This window comes from Drosophila montana, unplaced genomic scaffold, assembly GCF_035044405.1.
Source record: "Drosophila montana isolate Dmon_TW-CO22-7 unplaced genomic scaffold, ASM3504440v1 contig_1483_1, whole genome shotgun sequence".
Taxonomy (NCBI): Eukaryota; Metazoa; Arthropoda; class Insecta; order Diptera; family Drosophilidae; genus Drosophila; species Drosophila montana.
The window spans coordinates 4,425-24,247 of record NW_026996431.1 but is presented as its reverse complement, the minus strand read 5'-3'; the positions used below and the strand labels follow the sequence as shown (position 1 = coordinate 24,247).

The window sequence follows — 19,823 nt, the reverse complement described above, 5'->3', positions numbered from 1 at the left end:
AACTACCTACCGGTTATGGATGGAGATACAATTTGAAAATGTTTTTAGTACTTAAAACACTCGACCACTAACCATACAATGCATAGACATGTCAAACAGCAGAATTATCGAATCACGATAAATCGCAACGAGGGAACCCCAAGGGTGCCTGCGACTATTTTAGTGTGCCCAGATAGAGTAAGACTGCTGAGAGTGGCAGCCAAACGCCGGCCTCGAAAGCCGAACGATCAGTATGAAGCCGCATCTGGCTCAGCGCACGACGTCTCAGCGGTTGATGCTTTTTCTTAATATATGTATGTTAGTTTTAAATCCTTAAAGCCCAAATACATATGTGTGTATGCATGTGCAGAGTTTTCCTCGCTCTCACTCATTGCTTTGCGCACTTGTGTGCATCTCTTTCTCCCTGCATAGCTTCTCAAAAAACACCGAGATCTACAAACATACATATGTTTGTGTTGTGTGGATGTGCGCACAAGTAGATCACGGCGTTTGCCCGCGTCCTAGAGATATTTTCTTAATTGTGTGCCTTTTGTGCCTGAGGTAGCAAATGTCACACACATTCAAATGCTCTATCTTGCATTTATTTTTCCAGTCAAATGAAATATTTATTTTTATATTCTAATATTTTTGTTTACCTATTTTGCTTAAAATACAAAAATAAACTAAGTCGTATTTCTGCAAGGGTAATTCATCGTCGGCTTGTCGAAGAATTCTAAGAAAAGACCAAAAATTGAATATGTTCAATTTTTGCGACTTGTTACTTGTGCACACGCACACTCATTCGAGGGAGCAGTCGTGTGATATTATAAAAGGGTTTGGCCTGTTTAAGTGCAAAATTGTTTTTTTTTCATGCCTGCTGGGTGGGCTTGCGGCCGCAAAAGGCACAAATGTGTGTGGATATTTATCCACCATCGGCACGCGAACCATTAATCTATTAGAAACCGTTTCAAAGGAAGAAGCTGGGATTCCGGACTTTGATGATTTTGAAAGTCTAACAAGTAAGAGGTTCTAGTCGGGAGCTCCCGACTAGGGGATACCCTGAACCCTCTTATTCCAACACTAAATGCAGCTCGCGCTACGCGCTCGTTTTCTTTAGTAGTAATAAAAATAAATTAATAAAAAACAAAAATCTCTTGGCAGGGTTCAAACTCGCAACTGACCGCATTAATTGCTCCCGCCTCTTATCAACAGCCACACCAGCCAAAAAACAAAATAATAATCTCCTCGGTAGGGTTCGAACTCGCTACAAACTGCACTACTTGCTGCCGGCTCTACTCAACAGCCACACCAATAATTGAGCCTCAGTGAGAAAATTACCAATTAAAATAACAGCACAGAAAACAATACAATCGCAATTGCAATGCTGTTGATAGAATTCAAAGCAGACGCGCATAAATGTGTGTGTGTATGTATACAGAAATTCTTGGAATTTGCGCTAGCTGCTGCTAACACGGGCGCACATAATTTTTGTGTTTCTTAACCGATCTTAATGATAGTGCATCTTATAGTGCCATAGAATATTTATGTATTCTCAACAAGTCAATTGCGAATAAATTGTGGCTTAAATTGATGGGCAATACAAGTTGGATTATTAACTTGACTCATGGCTTTGTGGCGGTGGCGGGGAGGTGGCGTTAGGTATTAAATGAAAGATACTTGATATATATACTATTCTAGAACTAATATGTCAAGTTTGGTGACTCTAGCCCATATCATTTACCGAAATTGCTCAAAAATAGGATTACGATATCGATTTTTATCGATTACTTGGAACCGGGCAAGTTATCGAATATCGGAAACAAACTCGATCTGCGCGGGCACTAGGAGGACCTACAGCTAAAATTTCAAGTCTCTAACTCTTATAGGTTCTGAGATCCTTGTGTTCATACATATGATCAAGAATATATATACATTATGGGTTCGGAGATGCTTTCTTTCCTTCTGAGATGAAATATTGCTGTTAAGAAATAGGATATTGAAATTGAAACTCTAATGCTAACACCCACAAAGATTGGAATTATTAATCCAAAAGTTATTAAAATTATTAACCCAACAAAACTTAATCAATGAGCGTTCTACGAACATAAAGATTACTGACCTAAAGAAAGTAGCCCAAATCAAGGTTCTATTAAATAAAAGTTTTTACATTTCTAATTAAGTATCCTTGACCAAGTTTAATTTATAAAAAAAAAATGGACAATACAATAACACCATCCTTGCCGAAGAAAACGGCTGACTGAGGTAATGAAATATTATATTATTATTATTATTGGATCTCTTGGCCCAGCAGTGTTCACATTCCTCAATATAACAGGCCACCAAGAAATATTAAGTCTACCATACTTACAAAGACAGAGTATATAGAATGTGCGGTACATTGGCGAAAACGAAAAGAAATTAATTAAATAGCCCTAAATATCTGGATTGACCGCGACTATATTTTTGGTCTGAAGCGCCAGGGGACTTGAGGTCAACGATACATTCTGGCACTTTTTGAGGGTTACAAGAAGTCCGAGGACGGCTGGTCGGGGTTTGGATATCGATATATTTAAATTTTTGGTGCAACATCGATAAATTTTAAAAAACCTTGCTCCCCGTTATACGTATGCTTATATATATTGATCTTCTGAACCCCGAATATCAAAAAGAGAGACATAGCTAGATCCACACGGCTGTTGATGTTGACCACGGCTGTTGATATTGACCACGGCTTAATGCTGTTAGAACTAAGTATACAATATTAAAAAGATGTTGAACGAATTTTTTAACTTTTGGCATCCCAGTAGCGTTTGTCCTAATTTTTGCATGAACTGTGAGAGTAAGATTGCCAAGAATGTCAGCCGAACGCTGAGCTTCAATAGAATATAACATTCTAGAAATTTTATTAAAATATAAGTTAAAGCAATGTTAAAAGTAAGTCATTTGTTTATCAGCTTTAAGAGAATGTAATTGTAAAAATTCTCCTATTTTCTCCTATGATATATTTTTAGAAATGGGGGAAATGAATGTCATTAGAAAATCAATCAACTAGAATGCTGCATTATGAGTCACAAAAATAAAAACAATAAAAATAACTAAAATAATAATAATAGAGTTTTCAGTCCCCAGTCGCACCTTTATCAGGGTCTTTTATTTATCTCCTAAACAAACTGATGCATCAAAACATGTCATAAACATTTATTTAAAGAACACAGTAATTATACATATTACAGCTCTTAATTATATTATTTTCATAACCTTTATATATACTGCCCTGGTTTTGTTTCTTTCCATATTTGTAGTCAAGGCAAGCGCTGTTTTTTTACTGTTGCACATTGTCAAATATTCTCGCATGATCGAAATCAGCTGTAAGGACTTTTGTTTTTATGGGAAGTGCACATTGCGTGTCTCGACACTTTGTATCAAAAGTGTAGCTATTTGGAGTGTGCCTGATAGCATTTTGACAATCGCCCTCCTGTTGGCAAAATGCTCTACAAAATGAACGCTGATTTACTATGCCTGGTCATCATAATGTTTTTCTTTATGATTTCTTTCTTTAATGTTGCTTAAGTTCGTTTTTTCTGTTATTATATTATCACAAAGTTTCTGGGATAATTTTTTTTCATTAGTATGTTTTTTATACCCTGAAGCTTTTAAAAATGGGGAAAAAAAAATGTATTTGTGCATATGCATGTAACAGGCAGAAAGAAGCATCTTCGACCCCATAAAGTATATACATTCTCGAACAGCATCAATAGCCATGTCCGTCTGTCTTTCCGTTCGTCTGCCTGTCCGTATGTTTGAACGCAAGGAGCTCAGAAGCTATGTGCTCCTAGTGCCCGTGTAGCACGTGTCTAAGCAATCGATAAAAATCGATATCGAAATGGTTTTTAAGCAAATCTCTTAGGCCTTAACAGCTAAACTCACAAAATTTGACATTTAGCTTCTTTAATAGTATATACATATGCAATGTTTTTAATTTTATTATATTACTAGCGGGCAAACCCCGGCCTTTCCCGTGAATGGTATAAAATAAATAAAGCGATCGGACGGTAAGCAAAAAACTTGCATACAAACTTTTTCCGCCAATTTACCAGTTTCGCTGAAACACGTTTTCGTGAAGTTCTTATGTAGAGCTTTGAAAATAAGTTTAATGCAAATCGGACGAAACGTAAAATTTCACCAAAAAAAATTTTACACAAAATGTGAAACACGTCACAAATGATTTTTCATATAGATCCTTGGAAATACTTGTTTGTTATATATTTATTGTATTTATATTATTCTTTATATAATTTCATTGCAAGCAACGAAAATCAACCAAACCACATATAATTCACACAATCAACTGAAAAAATTCGAGTCACGAATATCCATATATTGTTTTGTGTTAAAATATTTGTTGGCTGGCTCGAGGTCCGTGTTTTATGTTAAAGTTGAAAGTGTTTCGGTTAGTGTTTTCGCTTAATATACATCACATGAGTTTGGAAATATTCCGAGAAAAAAACGATGGAGCATGGTGGATTACCGGCTTTAATTGAACACATTGTGGATGTCAAAGAGAAACGGATTTATAAAACATGTTGAATGTAAGAGCTGTAACATTTGCATAAAAGTAATATATTTTTCATCCAATTTCAATGGGTTCAGAGTATAATGATATTTTAGTAAAGCTTCGGCATTACTTTTTTTTTTGTGGGGTTTTTCCTTTTTTCATTTGTGGGGTAAGTGGGAGACCACTTTGTTTTATTCACGTTATAATACAATGCTTATAATATTTCCGGGTTTATATATATATATACGCCACCCTACAAATGTATACTATATTGATCTTTCTGATATCAAGCTGTAAATAAGTCCAAATACTTGATGATATTGACTATTTTCCTCTCTTTCTAATTTATATACTTTATTTAGACATTATTTTCCTTTAAGTTTCGCTTTGTATATCGCAGTTATTGATTTAAAATATCAACAAGAATGCTTTCGTGGAGAGTGCCAGAAAAGAAGATGTCATATAAACATACATAAATTCATAAACTGCACACAGTTGATAATTTTTAAGTTGTTTAGAATTGAGAGCAATAACAATACTTAGTTCTGTTTAAAAAGTTGATAAGCAGAAATTGTTAAATTGCAAAATGTTTTCAGTATAACTTTCGAAAAGTATGACATTAATCCTACCTCTGACCATAACACATATAGATGGAACAGCTAGGACAAAAAATGTAGCCACTTGTTTTCTGTGCATGAGATCCCTTCGACTTCGTTTCTACTCCGGTCCGCAACTCTCTGACCTGATCAGAGAGCAAGATTTCTTGAGACCATTTATTTCCTTTCGAAGGAAGGAGTTATATGAAATAATGAAAGGGTTTGGCACGTCCATGTTGCTTTTTACATGGCTTTTGTTGGTTGTAAATCTATGAGGTTCTATTTGTCAGAAAATAGTAATATAATAAATAATTAAATTTAATGAAATTATCTGAATACGTATTTGGGATAGGTCATGGTCAGCGCAAGAACTAAGAAAATTAGTTTCTTCAGTAACTGCAAAGCAGTTGCAACTCACGGAAATATTGTGATATTTAATATATAGCTTTATCAATATGAAAGTAGCAAGAGCATTTTTGTTTTATTTTTAAAAGAGAGACTTATTAATCTGTCCAACTAGTTCTAGTTTTAAATCTGTGGCTTGAAAAATCGAATCACAAGTATACACGGTACGTATTCAAAGATTTAATTCACTAGGTTTACTAACAATGGATTTCTGAGATAGCGAAGTGGATAGCTCACAAAACTAATATTCTCTTTTTACCTAGCGAAAACTTTTTAATTTTTTCCCAACGAAGATCGCTGCAGCTCACCAAATAGCAACTTAATTGAAAGATGAAAAAATATATAATATATATACATATATATAATACTAGCTGGTATTTCCCGGCTATGACGGTGGCAAGTTTTGTGTTTCAAATACTATATATATCTTAGCTATTCTCGCTCCTGAAAAATATAAATCTACCCATACTATCTCGTACGTTTAAATAATGAGTTTGAAGTCCATCGTATTAAGAAAGAAAAGCATGAACCAACGGTTTCCGCCCATGATAGCTGTCAGGTGAGAATCTTGAAGCCTAAAAATTAACTTTTGTTTACCGTTTACTCGCAATTTCATCTAAATTTAACGATTTAACGAACGTAGTACTACTCCTATTGCTCGCATAAATCAAGTTTCTTTAAATCATAGATAAATTGCCCTGTTTCTATGAAATCGATAAAACCGATAAGAAAATCCTGTTTTTGAGTATGTATTGTGATTATCAGAGCTAAAAAAACCAAGTTGGGTAGACTTGTAATGTATACACCGATCCACATTATTTTATTGAGGTATACACTTGGCCGTTGGTAAACATTTAAATGTGATATTTATGCCCTGAAAATGTCCTAAAAATCGGACAATAAATACCCAAGGTAATTGCGAGCGGTCTTGCAAGTGTGGAGCTACGAGACGTAGCACAGCTGTAGTATAGGGTGCGTAGTTTGCGGCATGTGTGTAAGCATATATAAAAGAGAGCTAGAATGTTTGTAACGGCAGTGCGGCGCTGTGTTCAGAGCATCTATTAATCAGGAATTCTCGACTAGAGCACTTTTACTTGTTATACCCTTGCAGAGGGTATTATAATTTTGTCGTGAAATGTGTAACGCATAGGAGACATCTCCGACCCCATAAAGTATATATATTCTTGATCAGTATCAACAGCCGAGTTGATATAGCCATGTCCGTCTGTCTGTTTCTATGCGAACTAGTCTCTCAGTTTTATAGCTATCTTTATGAAACTTTGCAGAATTCCCTCTTTCTGTTGCACGCAGTTCATATGTCAAAACCAGCTGGATCGGACCACTATATCATATAGCTGCCATTGGAAGGATCGGTCGAAAAGTATGTTCTTGTATGAAAAACATTTTTGTTTATAAAGTTATCTTGACTAAACTTGGTATTTATTAGTTTTACTACGCTCCCCATATATATGCAAAATCCTATTAAGATCGGACAACTATATCATATAGCTGCCATAGGAACGATCGGTCGAAAATTAAGTTTTTGTATGGAAAATTTTTATGTTTCAAGATATCTTGACCAAACTCGGTATTTATTAGTTTTACTACGCTCCCCATATATATGCGAAATTTTATTAACATCGGACAACTTTATCATATAGCTGCCATAGGAACGATCGGTCGAAAATTATGCTGTTGTATGGAATATTTTTTGTTTTTCAAGATATCTTGACCAAACTTGTCACATATTAGTTTTACTATACTCCCCATATATATGCAAAATCCTATCAACATCGGACCACTTTATCATAAAGCTGCCATAGGGACGATCGGTCGACGATTAAGTTGTTGTATGGAAACCTGTTTTGTTTTTCAAGATATCTTAACCATACTCGGCATTCACTATTTTCCCTGTGCTTCTTAGATACGGGCAAAGCACTATGAGCCTTTTGAAAAGGTTGGATCTGCAAGGGTATTAAATCTTCGGTGTGCCGAAGATAGCACTTCTTTCTCGCTTTTATATTAAATATTTATTTTTAGAAAAATACTAGGAAAAGGGCAGAATCTTAAAAGGACTATTCAGTTTAAATTTTAACTGAAATTCGTTGGACGAATTAAATCCACTGTTAATTTGTTCTATTTAAAAATTAACTACTGTCATCTTTCATTCATTTTATTTGTGTTTTAACTAGAATAACTTTAGAAATAATGGATTTAATGCCAGATCAACAGTGCTTTAAAGTTCATTCGCTTATTGTATAGTATAAAATTGTCCTTGGAATCAAATTGGATAAATTTTCTTTTTATTTATAGTTTAACGGGATACCCTCATTCAGTTATTAAACAAATGGAGTAGACTTTGCGCTTTATACCGACGCGTTTGTATGAGGAAGTTTTTTTTTTGTCACGCTGACTACAAGATTAGAAAATTGCCAAAATCTATACATTCAATCTTTTTGTTTTTTACAATAAAACTATACAGTGTACCAATATTGTTTTTCTACAACGTTACAACTAAGTCGCAAAAGGGCAACAAAAAAAGTATAAATGCAGTTTTTTTTATCATTTATTTACTTTATTTACCAAAAGAAAATATGTTTAATAATACAAAAGTTAAAGATAAAAAAACAGCAAAATGGCACGTGTTTAGCTCCAATAGTCTTCATACACCGTACTATCCTCAATGCAATAAAGGTAACGTATAGACATTTTTGGGATACGTTTTTAGCAATTATCTGAGAATTTTATATAAATTTGTTTAATAAATGGTCAGATAGTGCTCTAAAAGTCAAGGAAAATATTTAAGGAGCGTCGGCTTATTTTAAATACGCACATCAAAAACAATAAAAATCGTATGCAGAAATTGCGAAAATTTTTTGTCGCAGTAGTTCCACCGTACAATATGTCAGTGGACGGTTTAAATATGAAGGGCGAGTGGAAAATAAGCAAAATCATTAAGTTTAAGAAATAACGATCGGCTGGCTATTAACCGAATGGTTGCCTCGGGTTCGTTTATTTGCGAAATTATCATTAGTGCAGAACTTCTAATATTATCATGCGGCGGTACGAAGTTCAGACTACTGGCTGTTTTAGAAACCGGAGCTGACAATGTTCTCACTGTCACACATGTGGTACCTAAGCCTCTAGTCGCTATTCCACCGAAAAATAAAATTTTATTTCTAGGCTAGATAATGTTAAAGCCTCCATACAGGCAACAACTTAATCCCCAGATATAACGGTGGAAAAATTTAATTTTGTCTATGAGCTTATGAGCTTTAAATTTATTGCTTAAATCATGCAAACCCAGAAGAAAACCTTTTCTTAATGTTGTTAATAGAAAAACACGCTTGGTATCGTAGAACCGTCTGTATCGGAATAAGCCAACTCTTAGTGATTCCCAAGAAGCCTTTATCAGGTTCCACTGGCAAAAGATAGCGCTTAGTAGTAGATTATCGTCAAATTAATTATTGGCAGACAACTTCCCACTTCCATTCTTGATCAAATAGGACGAGCAAAATATTTGTTATATTTCAGTCCAATATTTGGATTCCACCATATTGAACTTAATGTAGATTCTCGAAATATTTCGTCCCTTTCAATGAGCAAGGAGCTCCGATCGTTACGCGTGATTACATACGGATTAAAAACAGCGCCAAACTCATTCTAACTGACAATTGCATTTGAAGGTATTGAACTTGCTCAAGCTTTTCGATATATGGATGACTTATGACAGAGAAATGCTCGTTTTTCATGCACGAAGTAACTTTTCTAGGTCACAAGTCTACTGACAAAAATATTTTAACAGATGACAAAAATTACGATGTCATTAAGAAATACCCTGTCCGGGCGGATGCAGATAGCATTAGAAAATTTTTTGCATTTTGCAATTATTACAGAATCAAAGTTTCTCGGATTATTTTTTAGATTTTAGCGACCGACGCAAGTAAGCAAGCCTGCGGAGCAGTTCTTACACCAGAACACAATGGTAAAAATCTACCAGTAGCAAACGCCTCAAAAACCTTCATACAAGGCGAGAGGGCCAAATCAACAACAGAATAAGAGTTAGCAGCAAACCACTGGGCAATTAAATATTTTCGTCCATACGTATATGGCGAACAATTTATAGTAAAAACGGATCACAGAACATTAACTTACCTCTTCTCAATGGTAAACCCAAGTATAAAATTAACACGAATGAGATTAGAAGTAGAATATGCATTTACAGTAGAATATCTTAAGGGTAAATATAATTATATTGCAGATGCGCTATCCAGAATAAACATCAAAGAGATAAAAGAAATGACATTCCAAGTCTTAAAGGTCACTAAAAGACAACAAAGAAGACAAAACAAATCCTGCGCAGGAGATAATAATGGAAATAAACAAGAAAATTTGCCAAGGCCAAATCTTGAAAATGCTTCTAAGACCAAAGTATATTAAGTGACCTTGCCACTAACACCTTTTAAATATTTGTTAAAACATGGTTAAGAAGATATAGCAAGAATTGAGATTAGCAATATATATACTAATAGAATGCCCGACCTAGGCCAATTCTTTCAAATGCTTGATATAAATGCCGGTATAAATAAGATTAGCCAACTCAAAGTGGCTAAGAGCGAAAGATCTTTGAAAACTTTTCAATAGATACATTCAAAATGATGGGCAATAAATATTTAAAGAACTTAAAAGTAGCGCTACTCAAGCCGGTGATCCAGATAAACAAAAAGAAGCAATATTGTCTACATGCCATGATGATCCTATGCAAGGAGGTCACACAGGCATGCAAAAAAACGCTTGGTAAAATTTAAGACATAGTGGAAAAATATCAAATGTAATATTTCAGAGAACGTACGTAAGTGTCAAAAAGCTAAAACAACAGAGCACTCTGAGACTCCTTTAACTTTTACAGACACACCAATAAGTGTTTTCGACAAAGTACTTATTGACAGAATTGGTGCACTACAAGGATTATTAGGATTATCTATAACCTGAAATGTGCAGAAGGCGCTGAAAAAGCTATATTCGAATCACTTATTCCAAAGAACGGCCCAATGAAGACGTTTATTACAGTAAAGGAGAAACGAATACAAGAATTCCATAATTAACCATTTATGTAAATATTTAAAAATAGAGAACATTACGTCTACAGGGCACCATCACCAGACATTACGAACTGGTGAACGAAGTCACATAAACATAATTGAATTCATACATATCAGTTGATAGAACTGATAGGGAAGTATGGCTTCAATATTTTGTTTATTGATACTATATAACCCCATCCATGGCACCTGATTATTGCCAATATGAACTAGTTTTTAGCAAAAGCTCAAACCTACCAAAACATTTTAATAGCATAGATAAAATATTACCACTTTAATATAGAAGATTACGCAAAGAAATCTAGTATAAGATTAGAACAAGCTTATAAGAGATCAAGAATATTTATAGAAAATAATTAGAAAAAACAGAAAGACTATTATGATAGGGAACGGTCACATTTTAAATTAGAATTAGCAGTCTAAGTTTTAATAAAAACAGGTAATAAGCTGGAAGATAGATATCTAGGACCCAATAATAACATTATCATAATAAATTTTAAAATTAAAAATCAAAAAGTACATAATGATAGATTATAATTGTTTTATACATAACATTATTAACACACAAAGAAGAAGGTATAAATAATAACAATGACTCGTAATTTCAAAATCAAAGTTAACAAACAATTAAAACAATCTTAAAACTTTTTTTTTTTAACATTAAATAATTTCATATAATTACTTTATTGATTTTAAAAGGGGAGGTATAGTTTATTCATGCATGCACAATGTAACATTTTGTTGCAATCATAAACATTGATACTTATAACTATGATCAGCCACTTGACGGTTGCATTACGGCATAAGCGCTGACTAAGCATGCCACAGGCGAATGCCCAGGAGCGCAATGTACAAGAACTAATACTTCAACATAACCATATATGCATGACATTAAGTAATAAAGAGACAGAGCTAAAGACTCCGAGCTTTTCAAACTCAAAAATAAACCTCTTTTTTTATAGGGAGCAACAACAAATCACTTGCAAAACAACAACAGTGCGCACGAAACCCCATTTTTTTTTTCGTCTTCCGTCTTGATCATCAAAAGTTTCTGCGCGATAATGAGGACATAGGAAACTCAGTGCAAAGAAAAGGGACAAATAATGCCACTGCGTTTGTTGTTGGTTTCTATGTCGTTCCAACAAGGCAGCGCGTAGAAACAACAACAACACGATTTGGGTTCTAATGTTGTTGCTGCAGGCAGAGCCGAGTCTTGGCGCAAGTAGGTAGAAAATTTGAATGCCAGCAGGCCATGGCGTTCAAATCAAAAGGTGCGTCAACATCATATACTATGACGTAACGTTTTAAAGAATTTCATTTCTTGTGATGCTTAGAATATATTTCTATCTTTATTACGTACATTAAAGTAATATATTAATAGGGTCTTTTATAAAAATGCATATATTTAATAATGTATTACTTTATTGTACGCAACGCTCGCATACAAAAAGCCCTAGCCTGCGACGTCACATGCGCAACAGAATGCTGCAATCTTCTTAAATTCATATTCTTCTCTTGGCTAGGAAAATATGTAAATACATGCATATTTTTTACCAATATGTGTGAGATGAGGCACACATGCCAACAACTATTTGGCGCGTCGAGGCATTGATACCCTAATACATAGAAATTGTATAGAATGTTTCAAGAAAACAATTATTATTGATTGCACTAACAGTTGCACACAAAATACGTAATTATATTTTTCTCAGGCATTGGGCCAAATATGTGTATATAAGAAGGTTAGTGGTACTTGGTTACAGAACTTATGAATAGTTAAAATACCCTATTTTGGGAAAGGGTGCCTTGCTCATCAAAAAATGAAAAGTTATAAAATCTTGCTTGCAAGTTGAAAGCGAGTGAAGAAGAAGAAGATATGACTTTGGGACTTTGCGAATTATAGGCATAGCAGTGTTTAGAAACTACAATTATGAGTTAGAAGAGTGCAGAAGCTAGGATCATAGGTTATAGCCTCAAACCAAAGAGGGATAGCAGGGACAGAATTTGTGGTGTGCTTTTTTCATTGTCGAGTCGTTTGTTTTGATTATGGTTGTTGTTGGTTCATATGGGAAATGTTCTGAAGTTGTCATTGATTTTTGGGCGACAGAAGTAGCTGTAGACAACCGCGCTATCGCGCACGAAGTGCTTCGAAAAAGAGATTTTGATCCAAAAGCCTCCTCTGTCTCTTTATTACTCAATGTATGCATGAGTACGCTCTCCCTCTTTGAGCATGTTAGCTCTTAACATAATTATTCAATAATTCAATAAAATCGTTCTGAGAAATCGTTCTGATAAACCGACTCCGCAAAAGATTACCACAATGCTCCTCCACAGTTTTGGCGCTGTTTTATTCTCTGAAGAGTCCAAATATAACATGTTTGGCTCAACTGGACGGCTGCAAGTGTGGAGAATAACTGGAGAAGCATATAACCCAAAATAAGACAATTAAAAATGGTGTAGGTGGAGTGATGTTAAATAAAATTTCAGGCCAAGCGTGCAAAAATTGGACATATCAATCTCGTTTATTTTCAACAAGATAATGCCCTGAAGCATATGGCTAATAATACGCGAATTTATCTTTCATTTAATACGCCACATTTACTCAAGACGCCACCCGAGTCTTGATTTATATGTTAGAAAAGAAGATCAGAAATCGCTTCATTAGCTCGAAATTCAAACTAATAGAGGGTACAGTGGACGAAAATTGAACAATTTTACATAGAGGAAAGAGGATACCTAACCAAATACTAATTTTTAATAACTTTTGTTATAGGTCTTAAAAAAACAAAATTGTATTTTAAAATTTTTTGTTTTGCCCTTTTGCGAGTGAGCTATTTACGTTACCAAAAAATATTTTAGTCGCTGTACGACATTATTGGTACAGTGTGCCTCGCTTGCTTATCGTTAAAACTTGACTTTAGTGTCATAACATGTCATCATGTTATTTATGTTACGTATACAAGAAAAATAAGAGCCACTAGGATTGTTTTTAAAAGCGACTCAGCTCAAAGAATTAAGATTAAGGAACATATAAATACGCTTTTACTTTTTACAAATACATAGGAATAACTTTTTTTTTACGTTTTTAAAGTATTAAGGGAGCTTTGTCAATTAAAAAATTGTGGTGGTAATAATTTTTTTTCGCAACTATATTTGTTTAAATATTTTAGCACGATAATGCAGCTCTTGAGTTTCATACAGTCATCAAAAATGTACAACACATATTAATATTTTACTCAACTGTTTATAATATAAATATTTAAAAAGTTTAGTAAATTGACAACTATCAGTTTTTCTTTCTGCCAAGAGTTTACTTAAATTTTGAAAAAATGGGCACGAAAAAGCTAATTGGGGATAGTTAGTACATTTAATCGGCCACTTTGCGATGGTATTTTTTTTAAGTCGATTGCCATTATATATATATAATGGCATATATATATATATATATATTTTTAAGTCGATTGCCATTATATATATATATATATATATATAATGGCAATCGACTTAAAAAAATACCATCGCAAAGTGGCCGATGAAATGTACTAGCTATCCCCAATTATATATATATATATATATATATGTATTTATTTATATATATTAAAACATATGGAACATATATATATATAACCTAAAAACATATGAAACATATATTTATAACATAAAAACATATATATATAACATAAAAACATATGAAACATATATAACAACAACAGTAATGTCTTCACCGTTTCTTTTTATTACTTATTCGATTTTCGGCTTTACTTTAAACGCACTATTGAAAAACATCAAAAATCGAAACATCTTTCATAAGAAATAATAGTCCTTTGCAAATGAATAATCTTATATCCATCAGCGCCATCTAAACTTAATTTTTTCTCATACGAAAATATAGTCTGCAAAGCGAAAGATTTGAATATTTGGTGCTAATAAAAGGTTCAGAAAAATGATCACATTTCTCAAATTTAAGGCCATGTTTTTCCCTGCGAATTCTATAGCTATCTTGTGACGGTCTAGCACTCTTTTAGATTTAAGATTTTGTATTTCTATAACTTTGGACACGTGCAGTGCTCAAGCTGAGCTCAATGAGGTAACAGTCATGGCAATTTGGTTGGATTTGCATCGCTTATCTCGGTTAGAAACTTTTGTTCTTGTGCCTCATTCTTCAGGGTTCTTAAAAAATTTCTGACGACGGCATCAGAACGATTAATTTTTCTAGCAATTTCTCGTATTCTAGAAGCACATAATATTCATTTTCCCTCGTCGATAAGGTATAAACTACACGGCATGTTCATATTTGAATTAATTCTAATTTAATATTTAATAGTAACAATTATTTAAGCGAATCTGCTTTTTAAAAACCGACGAGAAAACTAATATTATCGTTTATAGTTTTGCACCAGCCGAAATTCGAACGATAAAAAAAAAAATCGGTGAAGTGTTGATGTTTTGTACTTTTTATGCTTTATTTTCCATTGTCTTTCGTTCCTCATCTGTAATTTATCACTCGCCCGATTCTTAAGAATAGTACACTGGAAAAATTGGGTGAGTTTATAGTTGTGTCTCAGAGTATATATATATATGTGTATCTCCCAAAACAGAATACTATATAATCTATCATGGTATTTATTTGGATAACAATGCACAACCTGTTGGTTTAAACTTACCGTAATCCCGCCGTTAGTCTTATCACACTGAAACAAATACGATATGAATAGAAAGATAATAAAGTGTATTTACAGAAAATACATACGATATTAGTTTCGTTGAAGTTGTTAGTGCAGTGATTTGAATTCTGCCCAAAAAGTAAAAAATATTGGTATTTTTATACATAGGTATCAATTAAATTAAAACTTACATCAGTAAAATTTTCATTTAGATCGTTATCCTTTTGAAGCAAAAGACTGGTCCCTATAACCTTCGATGAACTGTTCGTAAAGTCTTGAATTTCCAACGTCAGTCCCGCTGCGACTGCTTCTGTTGCAATTACATCGGCTTCACTGCATTCTAAACCATTCAGCTTCTGTTGGTATTCAGTACATTGTTAATATTAATATCTTTTTTTGTATTGCTTTACTCACTTTGATTTTTGGACATGAGGACGAAATAACCTTTAGACGACTATTTAATGTGGCAGCCTCAGTTGAATTTGTGCTATTAATGCTAATATATTCTACTGCCACACTATTTGGTTGGTTAGCATTCTTGGTGGTATTTTGAGATTTACTCTCGCTACTACTACTTTCATTTCCATTATCACTTAGATTTATGTGTGGCACGACCGAACCAATGGATAGCTTTGCATTACCATTATCCAGAAGGCAGCTATCAATGACAGTATTTACGGTTCCTGGGATAGTCGTATTGTTTATGTTGATGACAGAGGATGCGGTTTGCTTAGATTGGGTTAAATGGTTCAAATGTTGATTATTACTAATTTGATTTTGATTTGCATTGCTGTTAATGTCAATGCTAATAGTACTGGCACTCCCGCTTAGCTGATCCTGCTGTTGTCGATATGGATCTTCCACCCAATTATCTGCTTCCGTGTCCGGTGCGTTACACATGCTTGCCAATGGCACAGTATATACCGTATTGCTATTGTTGTTACTTGCTGTATTATTGTTAATGTTAGTACTAATGCTGTTAGACGTAGCCACAATTGTGCCCCCCATCCCAGCACCGACACCGCGATGTTGGTGGTGATTAACTTCTTTTAAATTATTGTTGCTTACAATAGACAAACTGGAGAGATTGGTAGTTCGCAGTGTGTGCGGTTGGCCAGTATCGATGATCTTTGGCATTTTCATCTCCTCTATGCTATAGGTGCACGTCAGTTCTTCTAATGCCGAAAGCCGTTTTTCCTTGCGTTTTTGACCCAATTTAATAGCAAACTGTTTTTAATCACATATATATACACAAAAATTAAGACATTAAGAAAAAAAAGAAATAGTAATCATTCCTTTACCGCAGAAGTACTTTAAACTTACCTCAAGATCTTCGTAAGTTTTAAACTCTAATATGGCAAATCCATCAATAATTTCCTCTTCTAGGACAGGTGATCTTGGCAATTTTCGGCGAACTGGAGGTGGCGGCCTTGGGGGGGGCTTATCGCGCGGAAGCAGCAATGTTGACGATGATGATGTTGAAAGGAGATCTTCATCCAGTGATTCACCTTCGCTGTCACTAGGGGTGGCCATAAGACCAGAATTACATTCGGGCGAATGTGGCGGATTTAATAGCAGTGATGCAATGCTGTCCGTAGGTGGTAGTAAATTGTTACTGCCGTTACTACTGCTAGTAAAGTTTCCATTGGAATTATTGCTATCTTCGCCCATACTACCAGCACTATTGAGGTTGTATAGCAAGCTATTCCCAGGAGCCACTGCGCTAGAGTTACCCATTATTATGGTAGGTGCAGTTACCGAACCAATGATACCGCCACTGCTACCACCAGTAGCAGCGCCAATACCAAGGCTAACGCTAACACCAACAGATCCTGCAATTAGAGTGCCACTTAATGCACTTAAATTGCATCGACTATCGCGCTCTGCCTGCAGGCGCTGGGCTCGCTCACGCCGACGTTTTTGTTGGCGCTGCTGTTTTGTGTTAAGACTCAGTTGAGGACAACTACTGGAGGTGTTGTTGCTATTGATGTGGCCGTTTGTGGTTGCTAATAATGCAGTTTGAACTGGTGCGCACGACAAGGTGGAGATTGGTGAAGTGGCCGAGTTGTCTACTGTGGACGCAACTTCTGTTGCAGCTGTTGCTGCTACGATTGACAATTCCGTGTCAGAGTCAAAATCACTTGCACATGGTGCAGGCGTTAGTGCTGTTTGGTCTGAAGAAGTGTGAGGTGGTGGTGTTGACGTTGGTATTAGTCCTGCAGTTACAAATGAAGGCGGCGCTGGGAGCAAACAACTCAATAAATCAACATCAGTTGCAGATCCTGCAACACTTAAATTCGGTGTAGGTGGCGGCAGGTTCAGTCCCACGGCCGTTGTGTTTGGCATTGTTATCGACGTAAGTGTTGAAGTGACTGGTTGATCACTTACAACTGCAATCGTACCAAGTGTGTTCGTCGCATCTTGTTGTTGATTTTTGTTGGCACTCACGATAGCCGAGTTCACAGGAATAACCGCTTTAGCTGCCTCTACACTGTCGAGTTGCGTTAAAAGAGCGCGTGACTCCTGTAGAACGCTTGAGGCAGCAAGCGATTTTAACACCGGCGTTCCAGTTGAGTTTGTATTGTTGGTATCCATGTCAATAAATTATTATTAGCTGTTTCTCTTTTTGTGTGTGCTTGCGCCTTTCTATAGTATCAATAATTGTCTGTTGTTTCTATTTTAGCTATTAATGCTGTGGGTGCCATCAAAGCTATAATCACCGAAATTGAAAATAATGAGTCCATTGGTGTGCGCATAATAAGGAAACGATGTGTGATTTACCTTTCATAGTAAAGATGAAATATAAAATACCACTCCACCTAATAATAATTTTAGTACCAGCCAAACGGTTTGTTGTAGAGTAAAATGCACTAATCGGTTAAGAATTTTGGACAATTTTCTAAAATATGTGATATACCATTTATAGGTGACCGGTCGTAAATCATTTTTTTTGTGTTTGTATTAAATTCATACTTACACACATATGAACAAAAAACGTATGATATATATTTATGTTGCGTGTTCATTTAAACATATGTAAATTGTACATAAATACATACATAGCATTATCATTCCCCCTTTCTCTATCCACCGCCCGACACCATCTTTTACACTTTTCATCACTCCGTCAGAAAGGTTCATACTTGCACTTATGTACTTCACTAAACAAAAAACACGTATATTTGAACACAAATGCATATTATTGACCATGTTTTAAACTGAAACTGTTTTCATTTGTGTCTACATAATATACATATATAAGTTTTTGTACTTATGAACACACATATATGTATGTATAAATTAGTTTTTATCCATATTACAAATGTTCATTGTTTCGTTGTATTTAATATATTCTTGGTATGTTATTTCTCATAATTACAATCACGACAGATTTTTATATATTTTTGAAATTGTTTTATTTCTTTATGCTCTATAGTCGCTAGAGCAATGTCGGCTACAAGAGCGCTCGCGCGCTACTTGCCTTGTATGTATGTATGTGTATGAAAGATGTTGTATACAATGATTCTAGTAGCAATAGCCATCTCGCTTGCACTTGTTTGAAAAGTGCACACAATATTCCGTGTTTCCTACGTGTTGTGTACGCAGCAACAGCCACAGCGCCGCACACATCAGTACGCATTACATACTATTTGTCGAAAGTTGTAATTAATTTTTAAACATTTTACATTTGATTCACGCGGTATCTACATATATCTATTATGGTAAGCACTTTTATATTTAACAATTTATTCACTTTCGTGTAAGTTTAAGTGTTTTATAATCATTTGCTAAATTTTAAACTTTCTGACCACAAAGTCGAACACGAAAACAGTGAAGTAGTATAATCGATTTTCATTAACTATAAATCGATTAGTCATATTCTACAACTAGATTGTAATCGAAAACTAAATAGGGCAAGATAACAACAATTTAAAAAAGATAAAAATTGAATAATTTTTGCTGGTGTTGCAATACGAGGAACACGATAAGGTGACCAAAATATATAAAAAATATTGTAGAACCTTTAAATTTATGGTGTAAAGCTCATTGGCGCATATACATTTCTTTTAAATTACTGAATTCAGTAAGAGTATCATTCTAAAATAAGTACCTCAAACCGAAGATCGGTAGATGCTGGTACAAATCTGTAACTTATTCTATTTAGATGCATTGCTGTAGTATTTTCTGCCTAGTATTTTACATATTTTCAAAGTATATAACAGACCATTCAAAGATTTGAGAGAAACTAAAAATTGTTCCCAGTAATTAAGTTTTGGTTTGCTAAGTCAGCTCGAGAATGCATATCATTTAACTTTAAAGATTTTAGTCCATTGAATAATATAGATATTTACTTACTATTTATTGGAACCTCAAGTATTCAGACAAATGGCTTGGGTGGCCTGCTATGTTAAACTCACAAAGGTATATAAATTAAGAAGTTGCCGTCCCGCGCTGTTGAAGAATGCCTAACAATGCGTGTTATCTTGTATGTGGTCCAGCGCAGTCGGCCGCTGTCCAGGGT

General features: G+C 34.6%; 1 protein-coding gene across 3 annotated transcripts in view; it reads right to left on the bottom strand.

Moving 5' to 3' along the window:
* Positions 1-19,097, bottom strand: part of tay (tay bridge) — a 34,786-nt gene extending 15,689 nt beyond the window's left edge. The window contains exons 1-7 of one of the 3 annotated variants that reach the window (XM_064688280.1): positions 18,279-19,097; positions 18,083-18,200; positions 16,625-18,011; positions 15,716-16,528; positions 15,493-15,657; positions 15,388-15,429; positions 15,302-15,328 (exon numbers count right to left, since the gene is read on the bottom strand). In XM_064688280.1, coding sequence (XP_064544350.1) covers positions 15,302-15,328; positions 15,388-15,429; positions 15,493-15,657; positions 15,716-16,528; positions 16,625-17,896 — 2,319 coding nt within the window. In that variant the 5' untranslated portion in view covers positions 17,897-18,011; positions 18,083-18,200; positions 18,279-19,097. Of the gene's footprint in view, positions 1-15,301; positions 15,329-15,387; positions 15,430-15,492; positions 15,658-15,715; positions 16,529-16,624; positions 18,012-18,082; positions 18,203-18,278 lie in introns of those variants that run through there. The other 2 variants (XM_064688269.1, XM_064688278.1) reach the window with 2 other exon arrangements.
* Positions 19,098-19,823: the final 726 nt, after the last annotated feature.